Source organism: Sylvia atricapilla, chromosome 5, assembly GCF_009819655.1.
Source record: "Sylvia atricapilla isolate bSylAtr1 chromosome 5, bSylAtr1.pri, whole genome shotgun sequence".
Lineage (NCBI taxonomy): Eukaryota > Metazoa > Chordata > Aves > Passeriformes > Sylviidae > Sylvia > Sylvia atricapilla.
This window is the reverse complement of record NC_089144.1, coordinates 70,185,693-70,207,514: the sequence shown is the minus strand read 5'-3', so window position 1 is coordinate 70,207,514 and position 21,822 is coordinate 70,185,693. Positions and strand designations below refer to the sequence as shown.

Genomic DNA, 21,822 nt, shown 5'->3' with positions numbered 1-21,822 from the left:
CCTTTGTTAGTGTCTGTTTTCTTGGTTCCATCTCCTCCTGGCCTTAATATGCTTCCTTTCTCCCACTGAGTATTAACCCTTTCTCTTCCAAATGTGTTACTACCTTAGCAGAAAACCAACCAATACACAAATAGGTAAAAAAAGGGCAAATCAAACCAAAACACTCTCCAGACTGGAGTCACTGAGATTACAGCCTCATACAAATGGCAAGGGATCTTGTTCCAAAAGCAGCCTCATGGACTTCCCTTCAGAAGAAGACACTAAAGGGCCAGAACAGGACTCCTGCACGAGAACAGGGCCACATCCAGCCCAGGCTGTCACATTCCTTGGACCACTGTGTTAGCCAGTACGTTCTGACTTTCAAAGTTTTCTGTTCCCTGTAGAGCTTATATACCTTTTTAAACATTCTCATTTTACTTCACCCGTTAACAATCTGCTTTTAGTGGAGTTCTCTCAGAATGGGTTTTGTGCTAATACTCTGTCTAGCTGGCAGGTTTACTCAGGCCAGCTACATTGAATTGGACTTTACCAAGAACCTATTTCTTGTGTTCTTTGTGGTCTTTTTTTTTTTCCACTGGGACTAACAAAAGATAAGAATTTTTTGTTGCTGTTTTTGTTTTTGTTTTGTTGCTGAGTCCAATGAGTTTAGGGGTTTTCACTTGCCAATTTTTTCTTCGATAATGACTAACCATCACTTCTCCCTGCTGACTGCTGAGGTCCCACATGTGAAAAATTCAGGCAGCTTGTTTAATATCAAGATGCCTAAGCAGTGATCATGCTGTAGAGTCCCTTTCAGAGGGTTTGTGAAGGGGACAGGTAATGTGCATTTGCAATGAATTTCTATCACATCTGGGCATTCACTCAGCAGTTATTTGAAAACCTATTGATTTACTTTATTTCATCCAAAAGAAACTGGAACAGAGGACAGACTATTTGATGGCAACAGCTTTATTCTCTGCATACTGTAAAAAAAACAGTTCAACCTGTTGGATGAAACATTTCTCTAGTAAGCCAGGATTGTGTACATGGTGATCTTCAACACAGCAAATTCTCAGGGAAAGAACTTCTGCCACCAAACCAGAGAAACCTCTCCAATCCCTCCCCAGTTCAGTTCTACAAAAGGAACCAGTGAGGGATATTCATTGTTCCCCAATCCAGTGGATACTAATTTAGCTGAAGGGTCTGATCTGCCCTAATCAGGCTATCTAGCTGAAGTGTAGGTACCTAAAAGAGCAGCTTGAAAATGGGCAAGTTGTTACAGGGTGCAGAAAGAAGAGCAGGCTGTGGGAAGAAGCTTGCTTTTTGCCCTCCCATACCTTCACCAGTTGTATGTTTATACAAAAGCTTACAAGGTTTCTTCCCGTTATCTGGTATATCCATACAGTCCATACACAGAGTATGAGATGGGTAAGCCAGAAACTATTAAGAAAAGTCTAGATGGCCTCAACCTCAACTCAAAGCCCCTTCAGTTTCCTTCCCTGTGGTTGCCCAGGATCATTTGATTTACTTGGGTGACACACCTGCCTCTGAAAGAAAGGTGGAGTGGAGCCTGAAGAGACTATGACTGCTACCAGATCCAAAATGAAGGGGTAGGGCTACCCGAAAACCGAACCTGAAATCAACCTGAAGCCTGATTTTCCTGAGGGGCATTTCCACAGAATAAACCTAATTGCAGGAGGTTATGAATAGTTAGCCAAAGAGGTGACAGGGCAGGGAAGACCCAGCAAAGCCTCAATGAACAGTCCAAGATTTTTGCAGTCCCTTCATGACTGTGAAAAATAGGGAGGGGGGGGAATTATTTTCAAAGTGTTCTCTTTCATGCTAACATTTCAAAAGATCAATTGCCAATAAATTAAGACGAAGCAAAAAAAACCAACGTATGTCCTGGTGGCAAGGGGAGACGCACTCCTCCTCTGTCCGTGTCACGTCAGGAGAGCAGCTCCAGCACAGCCCTCTGGGCCATCCTGTGCCCTCACAGCAGCACTGGTGTGACGTAGTTGGCAGGGAAGAGACCCAGTTCCCCACGCAGGCGACCTTTCCACCAGGATGGGTTGGAGTTGTCCAGGACCTCCAGGATGTCTCCGCTGCGGAAGCCCAGCTCGTCGTGCTCCATTGCATCGAAGTCGTACAAGGCACGGACCCACAGTGTTCTCTGGAAAGGAGAGAAGCGACAGGCAGGAAAAAAGGAGCCAGGACTTCTAAAGATCATCTTCCTGTCACCCCTCTTAAGACTCAGTAAATACATTCGCTAAGCAAGGACAACCAGTGCTAAATTTTAGACCAACTTGCAATTAAACCAGGAAGTGGCCAAGATGCCGGGAAGGTGGGATCAATTTACTGGGACTCCCAAAGGATGGTGTTTGGTTTCTCAGCAGCCTCAGTGTATTTGTGGGTGAAAATGGTTGAGGTGAAAAGTCAGACAGAGAGCAGGTCCTTAGGAAATTGTGTTCTCGTGGCTCTGCTGCCTCTGTCCTTTAAGGGCAGCCAGGAGAGCCGTGTCTGAAGCCAGTTAGGGGAGCACAGGACTTCTGCCTGGGACCTGCTGGGCTGTGACTATTAGGGAATGGCTCTAGAGAGCTGGCCTGGTGCTGGTGCAGATATGCAGATGTGTCCTCAGCCAGTTGAGGACTGAGAGCCAGCACACAGACAAGAGTAGAGAACATCGTAAAGAAGCATAAAGAAGGATACTTGCTTCAGACTCTCTCCAAGGTCAGGCCCCTGAGATCCAAAGTATTTAGCATCTGTTTGGGTATATCAGTTTATTTGGGGTGTGCACTGTAGTATGGACTATGGTTAGATTGTTTTTAAAGACTTTGCAGTCAATCTCCCACTTTGGCCAGAAATCGTATTTTAAAAGACATAGCTTGGGCTTCTTTCTGGGAAATTGTTGGCATCCCCACAACAGGGCATGGATAATTTAGGAGGTATATCTGGCAGGGACAGATGGAGAGATCTGTTTGAAGGCAGACTAACTTTTGATGAATCTTCCATTCATGGCCCTGCTTAGACCTGGCCCCTAGTTATTTGGTTGGACACATAGATCTTCCTATAATTAGATTTGTGGCTTCTGTATCACTGATGAGATGTAGCAGGCAAAAGCATGTTGTTTTTCATTGCCACAGCCTCTGAGAGATAAAAACCATTGTATTTTAAGCTGGACTACAATCAAGATCCAGGGCTGTTGCCAAAGAAAGAGATATGCCCCTATTTTTTTAACGTGTCCCAAATCTCCTAATCCAATCTGTTCTTTTTCACTCACAATTGAGAAAGGCCTGCTGTCCTTCCCTTCTCTCCCTGGATCTAGGTTCTCTGGCTGTGGGCTAAGCTGGACATTTCCTCAAGGAAGAGGAACATGCCTTAGGTCACACTGAGCTGATGGGCTGCTTCTGGCAGTGGAATCACAAGGTGAGGCAGAGGAGGACACCACACTCTGTGTGGCCATTCACACAGTGGGAATTTGCAGAGCAGGTAGTTAGGGAGAAGGTCCAGTGCCAGGTGTGGATCCAGTTGTCTGGGGTGTCTGGATCACACCCACAGCCACTGTGCTAAGAGGCTGTGACAGGCAGGGGTGAGTCCTGCTCTGACAGCAAAGGAGCTCTGAGACATGTGCCAGGCACAGACAAGTAGAGCTGGCTGACCTCAGGCCTTCTCAGGACCGCAGCAAAAATTAATGGCAGTGTCTTAGGTTGCAATGCAAGATGTAAGCAGGGGTATATATTCTATCACCATTTGTTGAAACCAGGTGGAGCAGTGTTCTTTACCTCCTCCATGACCCATCCCTCATAACTCCGGGGTGGAGGGAGGGGAAGGGGGGCAGGGAAAGGGGGATGGGGGAGGATATCCTGTGTGCATGGGCCAGCTTTTAAAAACCAGGTGGGGCATTTTTCCTTATCTCTTCTACCACCCCTTCTCCCTCCAGGAGGATGGCTTCTGTTAATGGCCCGTTGAGTCTCACTGCAAAACTGATAAAGTTTTATCAACCCACTGGGAGAAGTTCCACCCAGGGGGAGGAGCCAAGCATTCCTACCTGGATAAAAATCTGAGATTTGGAACACCACAAAAGCCTTTTTCCACTCGATTCCCAGAGGAAGACCAGACCCATCTACACCATCAATAGACCTTCTGAGGAAAGCCACACCGTTCTGCAGGATCATTGCTTCAACAGAACCACATCTGTCACTGCAGGAGGACTGCAGCCACCATTCAACTGGACTGCTACCAACACCCCCAGCAACAGGGTGTCAGGTTGTATTCCGATTCTGTCAGTGGCGTTTTTGTACTACTGTATTTTTATTTTAATTTTCCCAGTAAAGAACTGTTGTTCCTATTCCCACACCTTTGCCTGAGAGCCCTCTAATTTCAAAATTATAATAATTCAGAGGGAGGGGGTTTACATTTTCCATTTCAAGGAGGCTCCTGCCTTCCTTAACAGATGCCTCTCTTTTCAAACCAAGACAGACAGTGTCATTACAACTGCATTGCAAGACAGGAGGAGCACTGTAGCATGGTACAGAATCATGAGGCTGGTCTCCAAAGAACTTAAAACGTGTGCTGCACATTCAGCTACTGACATGAGTAGCTGTGGTGGCCGGCTGTGGTGGCAAAGGTAACTGAAAACCCCGTGCATGGACAGGAAGTTCTCCTAGAGGAGATCATTAGGCTTTCAGAAATGTCTTCTGCTGGGCTGGACTCATGCTTGATCAAAATCCATGGGTGAGCTTTTCCAATGTCCCAGATGCCTATTTTGCTGAGTTCCTGCTAAATTCCCTCTTCCACTGAGGCTGCATAAGACTGACCTTGAGAGCTGTTACCAGAACTATGCTCACATAACACTGTAATCCTACCCCCAGAGTTCCCCAGAAGCAGATCCAAGTGGCTGGAACAGAGTCATGAGACTCAGAAATGTCTTGTAAGACATGGCCTGGCAGGCAAAATATACTACTTCTCATGCAACCTCCGAGTAAGTGACATTGTCTAGACTGCTTGGCCATTGCTAAGGGACCCAGTGACTTGGGCAGGTGAGGTGTATCAGGTGTGTCAGGTGTGTCAGGTGTGTCACCTACCGGTGTCTGCTGGTGCGGTGGGTCTGTGTGTCTCCGTTGCATAGCTCCTGCACTTCCTTGGCCATGATCCCTTAGCCTGTGTATCATGTCTTTCCTGTCCAGACTCCCACCATATCTTTCCTAGAAAGAAAACAGTAGCAGAAAAGTCATGTTTTTGTGGTTTTGGCTGGAACAGAGTTAATTTTTTTTTGTTGTTGTTGCAGTAGCTGGTAGAATCCTGCATTTTGGATTTAGTATGTGAATACTGCTGATAATGCACTAATATTTCAGTTGTTGCTAAGTAGTGGCTCTCTCTAAACCAAGAACTTTTCAGTGTCTGGCCAAAGGGATATTCCACACTCTAGAACATCATACCCAGTACATAAACTGTGGGGAGTTGGCCAGAAGATGCCAATAACTGGTCAGGACCTGGCATCAGTCTGTGGGTGATGAGCAAATGTCTTGTGCATCACTTCTTTTTCTTGGGTTTTATTCCTCTCTCTCTCTTTTTGTTATTTCTTTTTAATAAAAAGAAAATAATAATAACTATCATTATTATTATAATTCTACTCTATTTCAATTATTAATCTGTTCTTATCTCAACCCAGGAGTTTTCTTGATTTACTTTTTTACTTTTTCCCTGATTCCTTCCCTACTCCCACCAGCAGGAGGGGGTGTGATGGAGTGGCTGCATGGTACTTAGTTGCCAGCTGAGATTAAACCATGACACATATATATTCTGAGATCTATAAATGAGGGGATTTAAGAGTCATTACTGGGCAAGGAGTCAGGAGGAAGCCCCCACACAAATAATTTTAGATGTCTGCTTCCAATAATGTCCCTGCGCTCCAGTTCTGAAAGGAATGACCTTCATGGAAGAGGTCAGCTTAAACTGTTCTATTTTGGATTTTACTTCCTAAGAGTTGAAAGTTGGGTCTATTTCACAGCTGCTGAGACAAATGTTCAGAGAGGGGCTTTTTTTGGTCTCTCAGATGTTTGGAGAAAAACTAAGGTTGTTCTAACTCGCAGATAAAAAGCCACGCTTGCCAAGGGGACTTTAGCCAATTTGGAGTTATTATGACCCAGTCCTGCCCACTCCTTGCTCTTCCTCTGTCCCATATGCTGCGGGAATATCAGTGGTGCTGATGCAGCTGACTGTATCTGAGGACTCACTACTTTTGCTTTTCTTCTGTGCACCTTTCTGTGCTGCTCCACAGCGTAAAGGACAGCAAGCGAGCCTATAAATTTAGTAGCCAAATTAGCCAAAGAAGAACGAGACAAAACCAAATTCGAAGAAAAGTAGCCATATGACCACACATCTCAGTCATATCAACACAAATTGTCCCAGGCAGATGGAGAGAAGAAGTAGGAAATATCTAGGAAGCAAGTTGTCTTTTGTGTGCACAGCTGAGAGATGCAGATTCTTGACAGAATGACTGTTCACTCCCTACCAAACAATAAAAGCCAGCATTTCATATGCCTGGGCTTGATGTCCCAGCCCATTGCTCCTGCTAGTACCTGTTGCTGCTGCAGCGTGGGAATTGGATGCTCTACATATCTTTTGGATATAGAAGAATGATCTTCTCCAGCTGCTTCTTCCGTGTGGAATCCTTCCCGACCTATCCGTTCCGGGCTCCCACCCCACCTCTCCTGATGAAAGAAAGATCACAGCAGTGAGGTCAGGTTTTGCTTCCTACCACATCCTTGACTAGAACTGTGCAATCATTGCACACAGAGCACTACCACTACTCACTAATCTGGAGGCTCTTTCATATAAAAGACCTTGCCTCTCTATAGAGAAGAACAAATCAGGAATCCTCTTTCTTGAAACGCTGCCCTTTGACTTCATTTGTCTCTGCACTGAAATTTATTACAATCATTTCATCATCTGGCTGTAGAATCTAAAAATGTGAATTGTGAACAGAAACCCCACTGTGATGAGTGCTAAACATATCCTGCTGTGCCTATCACCATAACAAACGTACAGAGAGTTTGCCAAAGCAAAACTTAAGTTCTGTTCTTTCATCTGCCTGTTTCCATCTTGGAGCAAATGCACCTCTTTCCCTTTCTGCTCACAGTCAGACCAAAGAGGCTGATCTACGTGCATACAGTCTTTCTTTCCTTCTCCAGACACAGATTCATCGCTGTTATCTCTCTCTCCCAGATCCCAGAGCCTCTATTTTAATACCTTACTAGTGCGTTTTTAAAGCTCTGTGTAAGTGGTCTAGAAATAGACGACAACCCAGGCCCCTTCCTCAGACTGAAAAATATACCATCTCTCATTTTGAGCCAGCAAGAATGACCCACACGAAGCCTATAAAACTTTACTGCTGTAGTCAGCAGGTCACATACTTTCTGCCTTGCCTCTACTTGCTCATCCTGGTAATTTAATACCAAAGTCCATTTCTCAGTGAAGCAGGACTCTGGCTGCTGCAGTGACTAGGCATGTTCACTCCCAGCACAGGTAGTGCAATGTGTAGCAGCCTCTGCTATGTCATTTGCTTGTTCCCCTGGCACAAAACCAGGCATTCACTGGACTGGGATTTCTCTGCCTGCTCAAACATCGACTATACCTTCCCTGAAGGCACCTCTTGCTCCCAGACCTGCTATGTTCTTTTGGGTAGTACTTTCCAGTTCCTAACAGCCAGGTTAACTGCTCCACGTTCTGCAGCTGCACTCTGTTCTTCCACATTCCTTTTACTGTGTTTGCTTGGTGGCAGAAGATGGACAGTTCTTCTGAGCAGACAAACTTGCAGTTGTAGCTGCACTCCGGGTGTGCGCAAGGACGCAAAGAAACCAGACTCAAATTTTTCTGTCACAACCCAACTGTCAGCTCTGTACCTGCCCTTTGGAAATTGAGGCGTTTCAATAAAGTAAGTCCTGCTTCCCTTGGCATCTAGAATTTCAGCTCTGAGATTTTAGCACAACTTTAGCAAACCACCTCTATTCAGATTTGAAGAATCAAAAAATTCTGCTCAATTACACAACTCTACATACCACTGAATCAACTAAAAATCTGTGTCTCAGGTCCTACCAGTGTAGTGATGTGGCTGGGTTTCCAGGGACAGACTGTCCTTCTCCCCATCCTGAGACATTCTCATGGGATAAACTCCTTCCACAGAAAGGTTTCTGACTGAGAAACTCCTAAGGTAAGGACAGTTTGTGTTTACCTTTTCTTCTTGGCTGCTGTCCCTTAGGAAGATCTGCTTCTGCCTGGAGATGGAAGCTGTCTTGTAGTAGTCCACCAGCTTGTTTAGCGAGTAGAATTTCTCTGTCCACAAGTAATAGTTACCCTTTGAATCCCTCATCACTTTGAAGTGTTGCACATCATCTTCATGCCTGGATTCCAGAGGAGAAGAGATCATCAAACAGAATGCACTTTTAACTTTTTTGAAAAAGTCTTTTCCAGTAGGGTACCAAAACTTCTTTCTTGGCCAAATCTAGATTCTGGAAAGCCATGCAATGGCAGTCCTTGTCCATACTGGACCCAGATGTGGCTTTATTTCAAAAGAATCATCGATTTGCAAATGCAGAGTGCCCCAGGGCTGCCCAGTCACAAAGAGGACTATCAGAACAAAGCATAGGGTTTTAAACCCTCTCTTTTGAAATAAAGGCCACAGGAGCTTCCAGGATGAAAAAGTGCAGTTGTAGTGTACCCAACGGCCTCTGCAGGTCCTGTTAACATCCAGTCTGGATTGACTATAAGAGCTGCATTACACCTTTACACACCATGGGGGTCACCACTACGTGCAGATGCAGTTATGTGAAGCCATACATTAAGCTTTAACATGGTATAAAATCTAGTGTAACATCATTACTACAGGTCATTCTCCCTATCCAAAAAGAAAAAAGAAAATAGGAATTTTCCTATGCTCTTACAAGCCAAATTAACAATCTCAGCCTTCTGCCCCTTATTCCCCCTCCACCTCCCCTCCTCTCACCTCTTGTCTGACGTCTGCAATTCCTTTTTTCACCAGATGTGATCTGGTTTTGGTACCCACTTTCTTGCTCTGTGCAACTCCAGGTACTCAAAACACTCTTCTCAGAGGCTACATCTGCACGAATAAACTAAATGGGGACTGGCAGGGACTGAATGCTGCCCTTGGCTGCTACAGTCCCAAGCTGTTGAAGTGTTAGCATGGCTGTGGTTTAAAAGGAAAAGCTCTCCCTTAGATAATACTGGGCCATGGTTAGAAAGAACAGGCCAGAAACTGTTCACAGGGAGCTGCTCTTCTGCTTGGTGGGGTGAAGAGGGTGTAGCCACACAGATCTGACCTCTGCCACACTGCTTGGCTTCAGGGCCAGAGAAAGAGCCTTACTGTACTTGATTTGTTGGTGTTAATTGGTGCAAATGTAATCAGAATGTTTTCCTGTCTTCCTCCTGGATACTCTTTGAGCTGCCTGAATCAGTAAGTACATATCACTTGGAAAAGACATTGTTAATCATGACTCTAATTTAAAACTGGTTATCAGCTATTTGAAAATTGGGAAACCAAACATCATTTAAGAGCTCTGCTGAGAAGTGCTGGGCTGCATCAAGTTGCTAAAATGCAGCTGGGCTGCCAGCAGTGAAAAACCATTCCTTGTCCAATGGCTGTTTAGTGACCTGTGGGAAATTAGTTAACAATGTAATAGTAATCTCTTAATAGGTAGCAGTTGAATTCTTAGGTTCGGTAACCAGAGCTCTCAGGGAATTAAAACAAATGGAAGACACTTGTTCGGCACTGTGGGAGACTTTCCCTGCTCTGCTTTGCTGTAGCTCTTTCAGAGAAGGGGGTCACCAGGGGATGCAGCTTTGGAATGGGGTGTTGAATGTGTCACTTGAAAAGAGGCAGAAACGTCTGGGAATCAGATGCCAAATTTGTTCTCATTCACAACACAGCAGCACCTGCAAACTTCTCAGGATGCTCCATCACATTAGGAATTCCTATGAGAGGAGGCTAGGGATGCCATTAAACAGGAGAAGAAGCAGGAACATGCTGTGAGAAGCAGATACCTGACAGAGATGGAGAAGTCACCATAAGAGTTCTGACTGGCTCGGACGATGAAGCAGCCAACTCCTTTGCTCATGAGAAGGTTCTCTGCTTCATGGCGGGATATCTTCTCATCAAACCAGCTGTCAAGTGGGAAAAACCATGGAGATGTGAATAAGGATGTGAATTAATGCAAGAAATAAAAAAGTTGAGGGTAGGGAGAATGGGAATAAGCAGGGTGGAGGGAAGAAAACAAAAAGATCAGAGGAGCCCACATGGCTACTCCTAGTGGGCATGTATATGCCTAGGTACAGGGGTTTGATGGATGCAGACCATTTTTTTTTGAGTAATAAAAGCGTGTACATGCAAAGGAAACTATGTAAACTTTGGTCTGCTAAGAAGCAACACTCAGCTGAAACTGTAATTACAGACACAGTACAATAAGTACTGTTAGCCAAAGAAACTTTAAATTACAGATGTGTTTGTATACATATACACACACCTAATTCTCAGACATACACATGAAATTTCTTTTTGGCAGACTGATTGAAAAATTACTGGGCTATGATGGATATATTGCAAGGAACACACATAAATTTTTAGCAGAAGCAAACCATGAAAGTTTTAGTACTAATAAATTGGTTCCTGCAAGAGTCTGCACAAAATTGCAGAAGCACAGAATACACAAGCACACTTACACAAATTTAGCCAGCCATAACAAACAACAGCATAAGGCATTGGACTAATAATGAGAAAGATGCCATAAATAGTAAAAGAATACGATGTCAGTAGAAATTTTTCAGTAGAGAAACAAAAAAAAATCACATACATTTGCATATGTTCACTCCATAACTAATCAGATCTACAATCTGCAGTCTTTGACTTTACCTAATACTTAATTACCTGTATTGCATTAAAATTAAGGACTGTTAACTTCCTAATGTCTGTCATTTCTACTTCGGAGTTCCTTATTATCATCACAGCTTACCTATGTATCATTAGCAAAGAAAAATCAGACCTTGATGAGCCCTGATAACCAATCTCAATGCTTACTTAAGAAAAAGATGGGCAAAAACAATCCATCAAAAATAGGAGGCAGCTTTTTTCCCCCTACGTCTAGTTCTGTCATTTGGCCTGGACTCTTTCAAAAGTACAGACCCGGCACTTAGAAAAGCGTCAGAGTGGAAATATTTCTTCAGAGTTCTTGCACAGAGAAAGTAACAGGAGAAACACGTGTGCGCAAGAAGCTGCCAGTGCTCCTGAGTGAAAGAGCGAAGAGGAAACAACTGACTGGAGTACAACAAACGAATCATGTCCTTCAGCTCAGCCGAGCGGCTTGGCCTATGTCCAAAAAGTGTGTGCCACCTCCAAAGGGGACAGAGGCACCTGTCTGTAAGTTTGTGTGCTCACAGTGCGACTGCTCGGGGCACCAGCGCATCGAAACCACAAGGTGCATGCTCTGCCTCTTCACCCCTGAAACGCTGCAGCATTTTGGAAAGGAAAGGACAATGAGAGGTGCTTCTGGGAGCATTTCTGCCAACCGAAAGGTTGTAAAAACGCCGTGCACTGTCATGTTTATGGCATAGGGCTGGAGGGCGCATTTAACATGCATTCCGACACGCCACCCGGTCCTTTCCGAAAGCGCAGTGCCATCTCCTCAGGGGGAGGGATGCAATGCCTGTCCTCTGACAGATCTGTGTGTGTGTGTGTGAGAGCAGGGCGGTGTCTGGTCTATCAGGAGGAGCAGCCGCTGTCAGCGCGGAGCAGCATCGCACCGACCTCTAGCGCACCGACAGAAAGCCGCAAGCGTTTCGCTGGGGACACCAATGCGGCGGCAGCCCGGGAAAAGGGGACTCCGTGTCGTTTAGAGGCCAAGGGGGGGGGGGGGGGGGACGAAATTTTTTTTATAATTCGTTCGCAGAAATATCTCTTGCTCTTCTTTTTGTGCTTAGCCTCTCTGCTCGCTAGACTTCATACCGTGACTGTTCTCCTTCTTTCCGAGGACGTCTCAATGCAATTCCTGCCACATCCCAGCCTGTTCACCCTTTTGCATCCCTCTGAGCAGCAGGAACCAAAGGGTCACTTGGCACTGAGCGATCCTTGAGGTCCATTTAGCTCCGGAAGAACAGAGGATGCTTTAGGGTAGCAATACGCTGTGCTGGCAGAACTGTGTGTAGCATCGTGGCAATCCTTGCCAGCCCCAAAGCGTGGCATGTTCTGCCCAGCACTTCCCCTGTCCTGTCCTCTGTGTGTGCATTCAAATGTGCTCCTGACAACACTCGCTGGAAACGTGCCGTGGCGGTGACACCATTTCTGTCACACTTACTGGGGAACGTGGAAATCGATGAAGTTCTTAGGAACGTAGCCCTCGTGACTTCTGAGCTCAGCCTTGTACCACTCTTCCTGGGAGCTCAGGATCTGCAATGGAGAAATGGAATAAATGTCTCTCCTGAGAAAGGCAAGAGTAACCAAGATTCGTGCAGGAACCTAGAATGTCTTGTAAGAATAAAAGAAAATGGTACACGTTCTCTACTCCGACCCACAGTGCAACAAGGTTAGTGGCTGATGACCACTTCAGAGTAAACAAGCAATAAAAAAAGCCAAAGTAGAATTAGAGAGATTGCTTGTTATCTTTACCCCTTTGGTCTGATTGCCTGTCTGTGTGTTATCTCTGGTGTCTGATAAATGGAGAAATTCAGCTTTGAAAGACTTAATAGGGGGTTAAGTTATTCTCTGTGCTGCCTTTTATAGTTGGCAATGAAGCATCTCAGGTTCACAAGGGAAGAAGAAAATATCTGTGAAAACTCCTCTGACATATGGGTATGGAGGGGTATGCAGCTGTATCTGTGTGCATTACAGATATTACCAGGTGCTCTCACCTGTCATTTCATCACGGGATTCTTCAGTGGGTTAAGCCTTCAGATGCCCTGAGCTTTGCCAAGGTACATAAAAGAAGGAGGCAAAAAGTATTTTCAAGACACTATTATACATAGGAGATTGTAGGGTAGCTGGAAGTGAGTCCACATCACACACTGGAGCAGTTTCAAGTGTGCTCACAATAATGCTGACAGTAATGGTCCTTAGGAACATTACTGCTGACCAAGGAGGGCCCAAATTCATGACACCCTGGCTGATGGCTCAAGATACAGCCCTAAGCTAGACAAGAGAGGATAAGAATACAACCACATTGGGATTTTACTGCAAAAGTTGTTGTCTTTGGTGTTTTGTTTGAAATTCCAGCCCCTGGGATGGGATTCTGCTGTATGAAACAGACCATATTTCTGCCCTTTCTGGTTTTGGAGAAGAGCCTAAAAGCATGAACCATGACAATTTTAAAAGGAAAAAGCAAGTGGAAAAGACTTCATCTAAAATCTATTGTTAACAGTAACAATACTTACTTTGTGAGCCAGTCTCATGGTTTTGGGAGCCTAAGGCACATTTTAACTGCTTTGTACTGGCAACAGGATGTTACTGCTTCTGGAGCCAATTCTTCGTTGCCTTCCCTGCCACGTTTAAACATTTGGATTCGGAAAAGTGAAGGAATGGAAAGCTGTGAAATTCCCTTGTATAGTCACTGCTGTCCTGGTGCCTGGGTGCTGGGTTAAGGAAGTTTTTTCACTGCTGTGGTCAAACATAGGAGATGACAGCTGCTTCCTGCTCATGCTTGGGCCCTGCTCTGTTGGAAGTGAGGTTTCCAGAGAGACCCACCTGCTGTTTGCCACTGCGGAGCTGGCAGGTTTCTCTCAGTGTGTCATCCTCTCAGAGAAGGATGTGGCAGAGGGCGTAAGAGGGTGGATTTCCTCCTGCTGCTACTGGTTGAGGGCCTCATGTTTCCTGTTTTGTAATCTCTACATCAAAACTCAGTCTTATCTCCTTTATAAATCAGCAGGTTGTTGCAGGCAGCACCAGGGGGCTCATGATGGGGCATGAATTTACGTGTGCCCATGCCAGAATAGAGTTACTCAGGCTGATTGACTGCTGCTACGTCTCGGGTGGCTAAGGTGTTTTCAAGGACATTAAAGCAAGAAGTAGTTTGATTTTCTGGTAGTGAATTCTCTATGACAGCTACTACTAATAAAACTGATGTGAAGTGTTGACCCTTTTTATCGGAAGCTTTGAGCATACTCTGAAAGGAAGCTCGAGTTTGTAATAATTTTACGGGAAGGGAAACTGAGGAATAGAAAGAAAAGTGACCCGACCAACACCATCACCCCAGCCAAGGAGTTGATGGAAGTCTCCTCAGAAAAAAAGACATCAGTAAAGGTCATGTGATAATAGGAACTGACTGGGGAAGAATAAGAGTGTTTATCTGTGCTGAAGAGAGGCAATGATTTCTCCAGAACCTTCTCACAGCTCTTTGGAAACATTTGGTACTAATGAGCTCTGGATGGTATCAACTTTGTCTAAGTGCCAAGAAGTAAGAGGCACTTAGACGGAATAAAAAATGGTGGGGATGGAAAAGGCAGGGCTGAGACCCAATATCTGATTATTAACAGGAATTTCTGTGACTGCACAGATTTTGGCTGCAAAGGCTTCTCGCCAAACAAGGGTTTACATCCTATTGTTGTACATCATCCCTTTGGACAGTAAAAGAGTTAAGACCTTAGGGAGGAGTAATACTCAGGCAATTTCAATGGGAGCACAACATCTGGGGCTGAGAAGCGGATAAATAATTAGGCTGAAACTTCAAGTGGCTTCATCTGTGGGACTTTGGTAACGTTAACAAGAACTGTGGTATCGTAACACATACAAATCAACTTTAAAGAGACTTCCAGAAGCTCTGTATTGTATATGATCAACTCTATTTCTGCCATTACCCCATTGTTAAATTTCTGCAAGGGTGTATATAGCATTATTAGACCAGGACCTCTTAAATTATTCCATTAGGCACATAATAGTCTGGCTCATGGACTTTTCCTCTGCTATTTGCAATTGCCTAAAATCCCTGCAGCATCTAACAATAACTACCAACAGTGAAAAGTTAGATATAAATTCTATGGTGGCTAAGAGTTATCTTTTAAAGAGTTTAAGGACTGGAAATAAGGAAGACGGCAATTCCTCTGGACAGAACTGATCTTACCTGCATTTAGACATTGTCATCATAATGTAGTCACTGTGAATGATTTACCTGGTCAATGAAAACAGACAGGACCCTCAAAATCTGTCACCAAAGATCTTGATCTGTGCCCCAGCAAAGGTACTTACCCTTCCTGCTGACTACCAGAGGACTGCATGGCAACCAAATCCACAGTTTATGGACATAAAATCAAGAAAGGAGGACACAGACTCAAGTAAACTGGGAATCGTTGTCCTGTTGCTATGGGAGAGGAGCATCCTGCATTTGTGTCCTAGTTTATAGGTGTGTCTTCATCTGTTTTGTCAAGGCAAATGGAAGCACCAGAAATATCTGGAAGCAGTTTCAGAAACGCTGTTTAGTCAAGCTGGGGACTGTACTTACCTTCAACATATCCCCAGCCTGAAAGCTCAGCTCATCTTCTCCAGAGGCAGTGAAATCGAACTTGGCGATGGCTTCCATGCTGTGTCCTGGGGGCAGAGCCAAGCTGGAAGGAGTAATGTCAGATACTTGTCAGCATCCCTGAGCTGCTGGGATGGTGGAGCCCAGCCTCTGGAGAGCTGAGAGGCAGCGCTGTGCTTTGTGTGTGGAGAAGCACTCACTGACTACGGGCAGCCATTATTTACTAGACGTGGAAAGACATAAGCAGGCAGAAGAGAGGGCACGGCTGGGGCTGTAATTAGCTGAAGTCAGGAGTACAAATAACCAGTAGTGTATGCTTATTCTAACAGATGTCTTTCTCTAGAGCCAGCTTGTGGGAAAAACATGTATAGACCAACTCTGTCACAGTTCTGAATAAAGCAAGTGACTCTGTCCTGCAAGAGAAAAATGCATTTGCCCTCTAAGTGACTTACTCTTTACCTCAAGAGTGAGTCAAATTGAAGACAAAACAAACAGGGCTGCAATAAATATATATTTTTTTTCTTGTACAAGGGCGGCAATACAGAAGGTTGAAAGAGTCTTTTCTTTGTGATGGCTTAACACGTGTGACTACAAATTTCAGGTAGGAAAAGCTGTTTGCAGAAAGGCTGTATTCCCTATTTAGAAGCAGGCAGAGAGTTAGCCTACCTCAGTGCTGGTAACCCAGGAGCCTGAAATGTATCAGACAGCCTAAAAAACCAAAGCTTGCTTTTCAGCACCAGAACGATGCGGCAGGGGAAGTGACAAGATGAGCTTTGCTCCTTCACCACTTCCTGCTCGTGTAACTCGGATCTACCCCAGCAGGACCATTTTTATCATCAAGAGTTACTGACTTCCCATGGCTGGGTCACGTACCCCACAGCCCAGTGGTGAGGCTGCCAGTGACAAGCCAAGAAATAGCCAGGCAGTGACACATTAAGCAAGTGCACTGCTGGCAGATGCCCTTGCAGCACAGCTTCTGAAGACTGCCAGACAGCTCCAATATAGAAGTAAATTTTACGATTTCTAAGGCAGGTTCGTCTGGGAACAAAGATCCTGAAGCCACAGGTTCCACTACCTAATCCCAATTCTCACAAAAACACCCAGTTTTATGGCTTTCTTAACCAAAAAGCTCTAGAAAGACACTGTTCAAACAAGTGAGCAACCCTAATCAGGATTAGATATTTCTTATCTATTAGAACTGACACAAGATCCCCAAAATAGAAATTGTTGATACCGAGCTCCAGAATTTTGCCTCTTTAAAATCAAAAGGCTGCTGTAACCCTCCTTTTCAGCAATACGTGCTGTAATGCTCCTCCTTTGACACACAACGCAGGGATTTACCTACCTGTGTAACAAGGATCCAGGGCCCAGCTCTGATACAGCTCAACTTCAACTGCTGAGAATGAGCTGAGAGAACTGCTGCAGGGCAAAAGCTCTAGGACTGCATCAGCATTATCCCAGGGATTCTAGAGGAAAAACCAAACATGGGAAGATATAAAATCTCCGAGAAAAAAACAAAATCACAGTTTAGTTGGGATAGTCAGTCTAGCTGAGTACCTGTGATGAGTCATTTGGGTCACTGAGTTGAGTTGTCAGTGCCACCAGCCCTGACCTAGCGGTTGGCTCTTCAACCTAGAGGTTGACTCTTCATTTCTGATTGATGCCTGCAAAGAATCTTTGGGTGGCTTTACACAGGTGAGGAGTATGGTAATGTATAGCCTAATATTTCATTAAAACCTAACTAGGTTCTGTGTGTGTTAACTGTATAAAGCAGTTATTTATTGGCTCAATTGCCTGTTTCCCAGTTGCAGAGTCCCTTTGCTCTTGACTAAAAATCCCTGAATAAAGTAATCCACAAGAGGGGCCGTAACATCACTGGATATTACTTCTGAGATTTGTTATGATCACTTCTAACTTAAAAAAAAAAAAAAAAAAAGATGTTTATATGCTTCCTAGTGGATTCTGTTAGCACCCTCTTTTTTGCTGCTTACAGGTGAATTTATATCCATGTGACCGATGAGAGCTTTGAAGCACCAAGGCAAATTTTTTTGGCAGTCCACAGAGAGTTCTGCTTATTCAGCATGAATCTGTTCTAGAGCAGTTGGGGTTGCTTCAGTGCCTCCCGTGAAGGTCTGAGCCCCGAGCTCAGCTGAGATCTGGCATATTCCTGTTATTGCAGCCTGCTGCCTTGGGCTTCCAGTGCACTCCAGTGCTCAGCTGTAACACCCTAAAGCACACTGGTGCTTTATTCTCAGCCTTCAGCTATCCACCTATTCCAAACATTTTCACCCCCTATTCTCTCTGTTGACCTACGAATGCTCTTTAATTCTCGCTTTTGATACCTTTGGCAGATTAGGGCCATCCTCTGTCTTACCCTTATTCCAAGATGTTGGTGCTACCCTGCAGGTGCAGCTTGGGCCTGATGTGAGAACTGTCCTCTGTTCTTGCATAGATGTTTTTGGCCCTTCAGTCTGTAACCCCCATAGGCAGTGTCAGCCCTGTTTTGTGTTAACAGAGCATAGGGGTATTGGACTGCAAGGGAATTACATCCTTAAGGGAACCGGTTAAACAATTATACTCTTTCATGGAAGACAATCGAAGAAAAAGACTAAAGGAAAATTACTTTAATAAGGGTTGTCTTTCAGTGTTATATCTTATATACTCTGCAGCAGTGGTGGCCTGCTGCAGAGAGATCAGAGGCAACAGTGTACACGGATCCTGGAACTCCTAAGTGCAGACCACTAATCCCATCTTGGGGAAAAGAACACACTTAAAACCAATAAACTGCTTAAATACAAATCCTGTCTTTGATTCTTCCCTTAGATACAGAAGAAGTAGGTAGCAGCGTGGAGATGGGGGGTGGTTGCAGCTGAAAAGCATCTCCTCTGGAGAAGCCACTCAGGTGGGCACACAGGGAAGGCACTCAAGTCCCCACACCACACACACCACGGCTAGCTCAGTGAAGAAAGGCAGCAAGGGTCCCCTGTAAAGAGTTCCAGCAGTTTATTTTGCGGGCGCACACAGAAGGGTTTTAGGGACAGAAAGACCATGATCAAAGGAGTGCCCAGGGTTAAGAATGGGGTCAGGAACCAATGGTCTGAGGGCAAGGAGTGGTATGGGGGCACGACAAAGGGCAATGGCATATAGGGGACATAAGGACGGAGCATCAGTGATGCCACAACCAATGGGGAAACAGGGAAAGGAGAAACCTTGAGAACCCTGGACGTAGATGAACAACAGAGGTGGGCAAACAATGGGAAGAGCAAAACAGAGGTAAATTAACATAATACTGTAGAGCACCATGGGGGAAGCCTTTTTGCTCACCCTAAGCTATGAGGCTTTCCTGAAGCCTGTGGTAGATTCTTCCAAGGCATTGGCTTAGCAGTTTCCCTGACAGGCTCAGGTGCCTCCACAGAAGTAGTGGGAGTTCTCTCTACGGGGGGCAAGAGAATAGAAGGCCTTTATTTTTCAATAACCCACATGTTAAAGGTGCTATTGGAATGTGTCTCCCTTCAAAGGAGAAGAGTCTGTGAAACAGTTAAAATATTCCCTCTTCCTTTTCAGTTTCAGCAATCCCAGCCTCAGGGAGAGACCAGGAGACAGAGACCTCTTCAAACATTCTAACACATGGATTAACTGTGCCTTTCATTGCCAGCAGCTGGATTTAGAAGTGGCTCAGACACCATCGACAGTGTTGGCTGTGTTGATAAATCGCCAGTGCAGTAATGCTCTGGTCTTAAGCTCTTCTGCCACCAACTACTAAAGGAGCACTAGCCAATAATCTTGTCTTTGTACTCCAGCCTACCACTTTTCAGGACCTGAACTTCAAACCAGTTCTGTTTTTCTGATCCTGTTCCTCCCTCCATTGAGAATCCCCACTCCACATGCATCAGTGCTGGGCCCTCATAAAACCTCCTCTGCCAGGAGCCCATTCTTCCCTCTCTGTATGCAAGTTACTCTGGGCACCACCCTATGACACAGACAGACAGGAATTTTGTCACTATTATCCTAACTTACATTTCTCAAGCTCCTTTTATCCCAAATTCTGCTTTTAACTCCATGGTGCAACTCCTTTAAGCTTTTGAAAGCAAAGGACAATTTCAGACTGTGCATAATGTTCTCTGTTAAAATCACCTTTGTAGACAGTTTAGCATGAAACATATGCAATGCTTAAAGAGGAATTTTTCAGTTCTGAGTGTGAGTTGTCCAGTACCCTTCATTTTGTGCTGGCTTTTTGCACCCAGGTGAATTTTCTCTGTGTTTCACTTTTGTAGCAGAGTGGATCCAAGAGGCATAAGGCTACAGCAGCTATGTGGGACAGGTGCAACAGAAGGTTCACAGAATGAAAAGTGAAAAGCAGCATGGCTTTCAGAACACAAGGCAGGCATTCTGGTTTGGTGGAATGCCATTCCCTGAGCAAGGGACATCAACGTCTCTGTTGATGGAAATTGCCAAGGTCTAAAACATGTCAGAAAGCAATACAGCCTGACAGCAGAGTCCCAAAGAGTTTAACATTATTGCCAGGGAAGGCCACCACCTATGAAGAGTTGATCACTCGAGGACTGCCCCACCTCAGCCTGCCCTAATCTCACCTACTTACATCAGAAGGGGAACAAAATTACAGCAATGCCCTTGCTTAATGGAACCGTATGGAAAGAGTCTACATTTGTATGCCTGTATGTGGGAACTGACAGTGGTCAGAACACGGATTCTCAGGCTCCAGGCAGAAGCTCGAGGCCTGTGGGAAAGCCAAGTCCAGAGCTCTCTCAGTCTGGCCTGGGAAATGATAAGGAGGAACCCAAAACAACCCAGTAGATATCCTCTTCCTCCTGACACCTCGTGTTTTCCCAGCTTGTTACTGGTAGAGATGCTGACAATAAGGTGGTGCCCTAAAGGACCAATCCTATCCATTGTACTGAAACGCTGTATAAAAAGAATCTGTCTTTCAATAAACTTTGCTATTAGCCCTCGGGAGAACCGACTGTCACTTCAGTCCTGAATCATAATGACATCTGTAGCCTAGACAATTGCACGCATCACCCGTCTGAAGCTTCATCCAGTGAGGTTTTACACCAAGATACACAGCACGAGCTACTGTGTCTTTGTTTGGCTCTGCAAGAACAACCAATTGGACTGATGAGCAACAGGATTCAACCCAGAACATTCGGACAGAAGCTCCAGGTGACATTTCAGCAGAAAGAATGGAGGAGGAACCTGCGATCTAGAGGAGCTGTGGCAGAGAGCAGCTTTGTTTTCACCAGCTGAGCCACGGACAAGTGGCACGGGGGTATTTAGCTCCAAACCCACAAATCCCTCGCTACAGAGTTAACTGTGCAGCTTCACTGACTATCAGCGATAAGAAGGTGATATTTATAAGGGAAAACAAGTCACTAAAACACTCAGAAATTATGCATTTAAGTCTTGGCTACTCTGCCCCTCAGAGCAATGCACAACATTTCGGCTGAGCCTGTGTGCAAACAAAATAAGCCTCCTAGGAACTGGATTCACAGAGCAAGCAAGGTTTTAGGGCTCTATAACCAACAGTAGTTGGTAAGAAATTCCCCGAAGCAGGATGTTTGCTCTCCCTAGGGAACCCAGGTCTTCTGCACTGCTTTCTATCACGACAGAGTGGAGTTGTGCAGCAACATGGGAAGCTGGTGCAACAACAGGCTCAAAGAGAGGAGCACATGATGCTGCATGATACTGTGACAAGACAAACCCCCAAAATTTTGCTGTGCTGGGTGGGTTCCTGTGGGGGGACTGGGGTGATGGGGAAACACCTCCTTCTGTTTGCCTACTTCCTCCCTCAGATTCCAGCTGCTCAGATTTCGAAGAAGCGGAGGGATTTGTCCTGCAAAAGCTCTGCCTTTTTGGGTCTTGGGATCCCATGCTCTGCCCCTACTAAGCAGTAGCTCACCTTTCCTTCCCAAACCCCCCGCTTCCTCCCTTGTACCTTGTCCCACCCAGCTCCCCCTGCTCCAGCCTTGGAGCCACGCTCAGCCCATACCTTGCAGCAGCTCTCCTCTTTGCTGGCACTTTGCTCAAGTGCAGGAGGTTCCTTACCACCCAAGGCACGGAAGAGACACAGAGCTCAGGCCCCTGGCACGGAAGAAACGGGGAGCTCAGGCCCCTCCCTGAGCTCCCTGCAGCACCAGTGGCTATGACACCTCGGCACCGGGCCCCCGCCGGTTTTGGGGGACGTCAGGAGTGGGCACGGGGGACAGAGTGACATGTGTCTGCTGCAGGACAGAGCAGGGAGTGGGCAGCTGCCAGTCTCTAGTGTCAGGGATGTTGGGTGCCCTGCATGTTTAAAATGGTGGTGCCGTTTCAA

At 45.4% G+C, this 21,822-nt stretch overlaps 1 protein-coding gene across 1 annotated transcript; it reads right to left on the bottom strand.

The window, feature by feature from the left end:
* Positions 1–868: 868 nt before the first annotated feature.
* Positions 869–16,953, bottom strand: GRAP2 (GRB2 related adaptor protein 2). The gene is made up of 8 exons (XM_066320080.1): positions 16,837–16,953; positions 15,474–15,576; positions 12,342–12,433; positions 10,039–10,158; positions 8,213–8,381; positions 6,561–6,692; positions 5,064–5,183; positions 869–2,152 (listed from the first exon to the last, which is right to left on the bottom strand). The coding sequence occupies exons 2-8, from the start codon at positions 15,549–15,551 to the stop codon at positions 1,973–1,975; spliced, it is 891 nt and encodes a 296-aa protein (XP_066176177.1). The 5' UTR covers positions 15,552–15,576; positions 16,837–16,953; the 3' UTR covers positions 869–1,972.
* Between the last annotated feature and the right edge of the window lie 4,869 nt (positions 16,954–21,822).

Excerpts from the sequence above, each read along its gene's own strand:
- GRAP2 (XM_066320080.1), bottom strand. The coding sequence starts at position 15,551 with ATGGAAGCCATCGCCAAGTTCGATTTCACTGCCTCTGGAGAAGATGAG. Across the intron at positions 12,434-15,473 it reads AGGCTGGGGATATGTTGAAG|ATCCTGAGCTCCCAGGAAGA; the intron begins GTAAGTACAGTC and ends TCTCCATTGCAG. Across the intron at positions 2,153-5,063 it reads CACCGCACCAGCAGACACCG|AGAACACTGTGGGTCCGTGC; the intron begins GTAGGTGACACA and ends TCTCCTTTCCAG.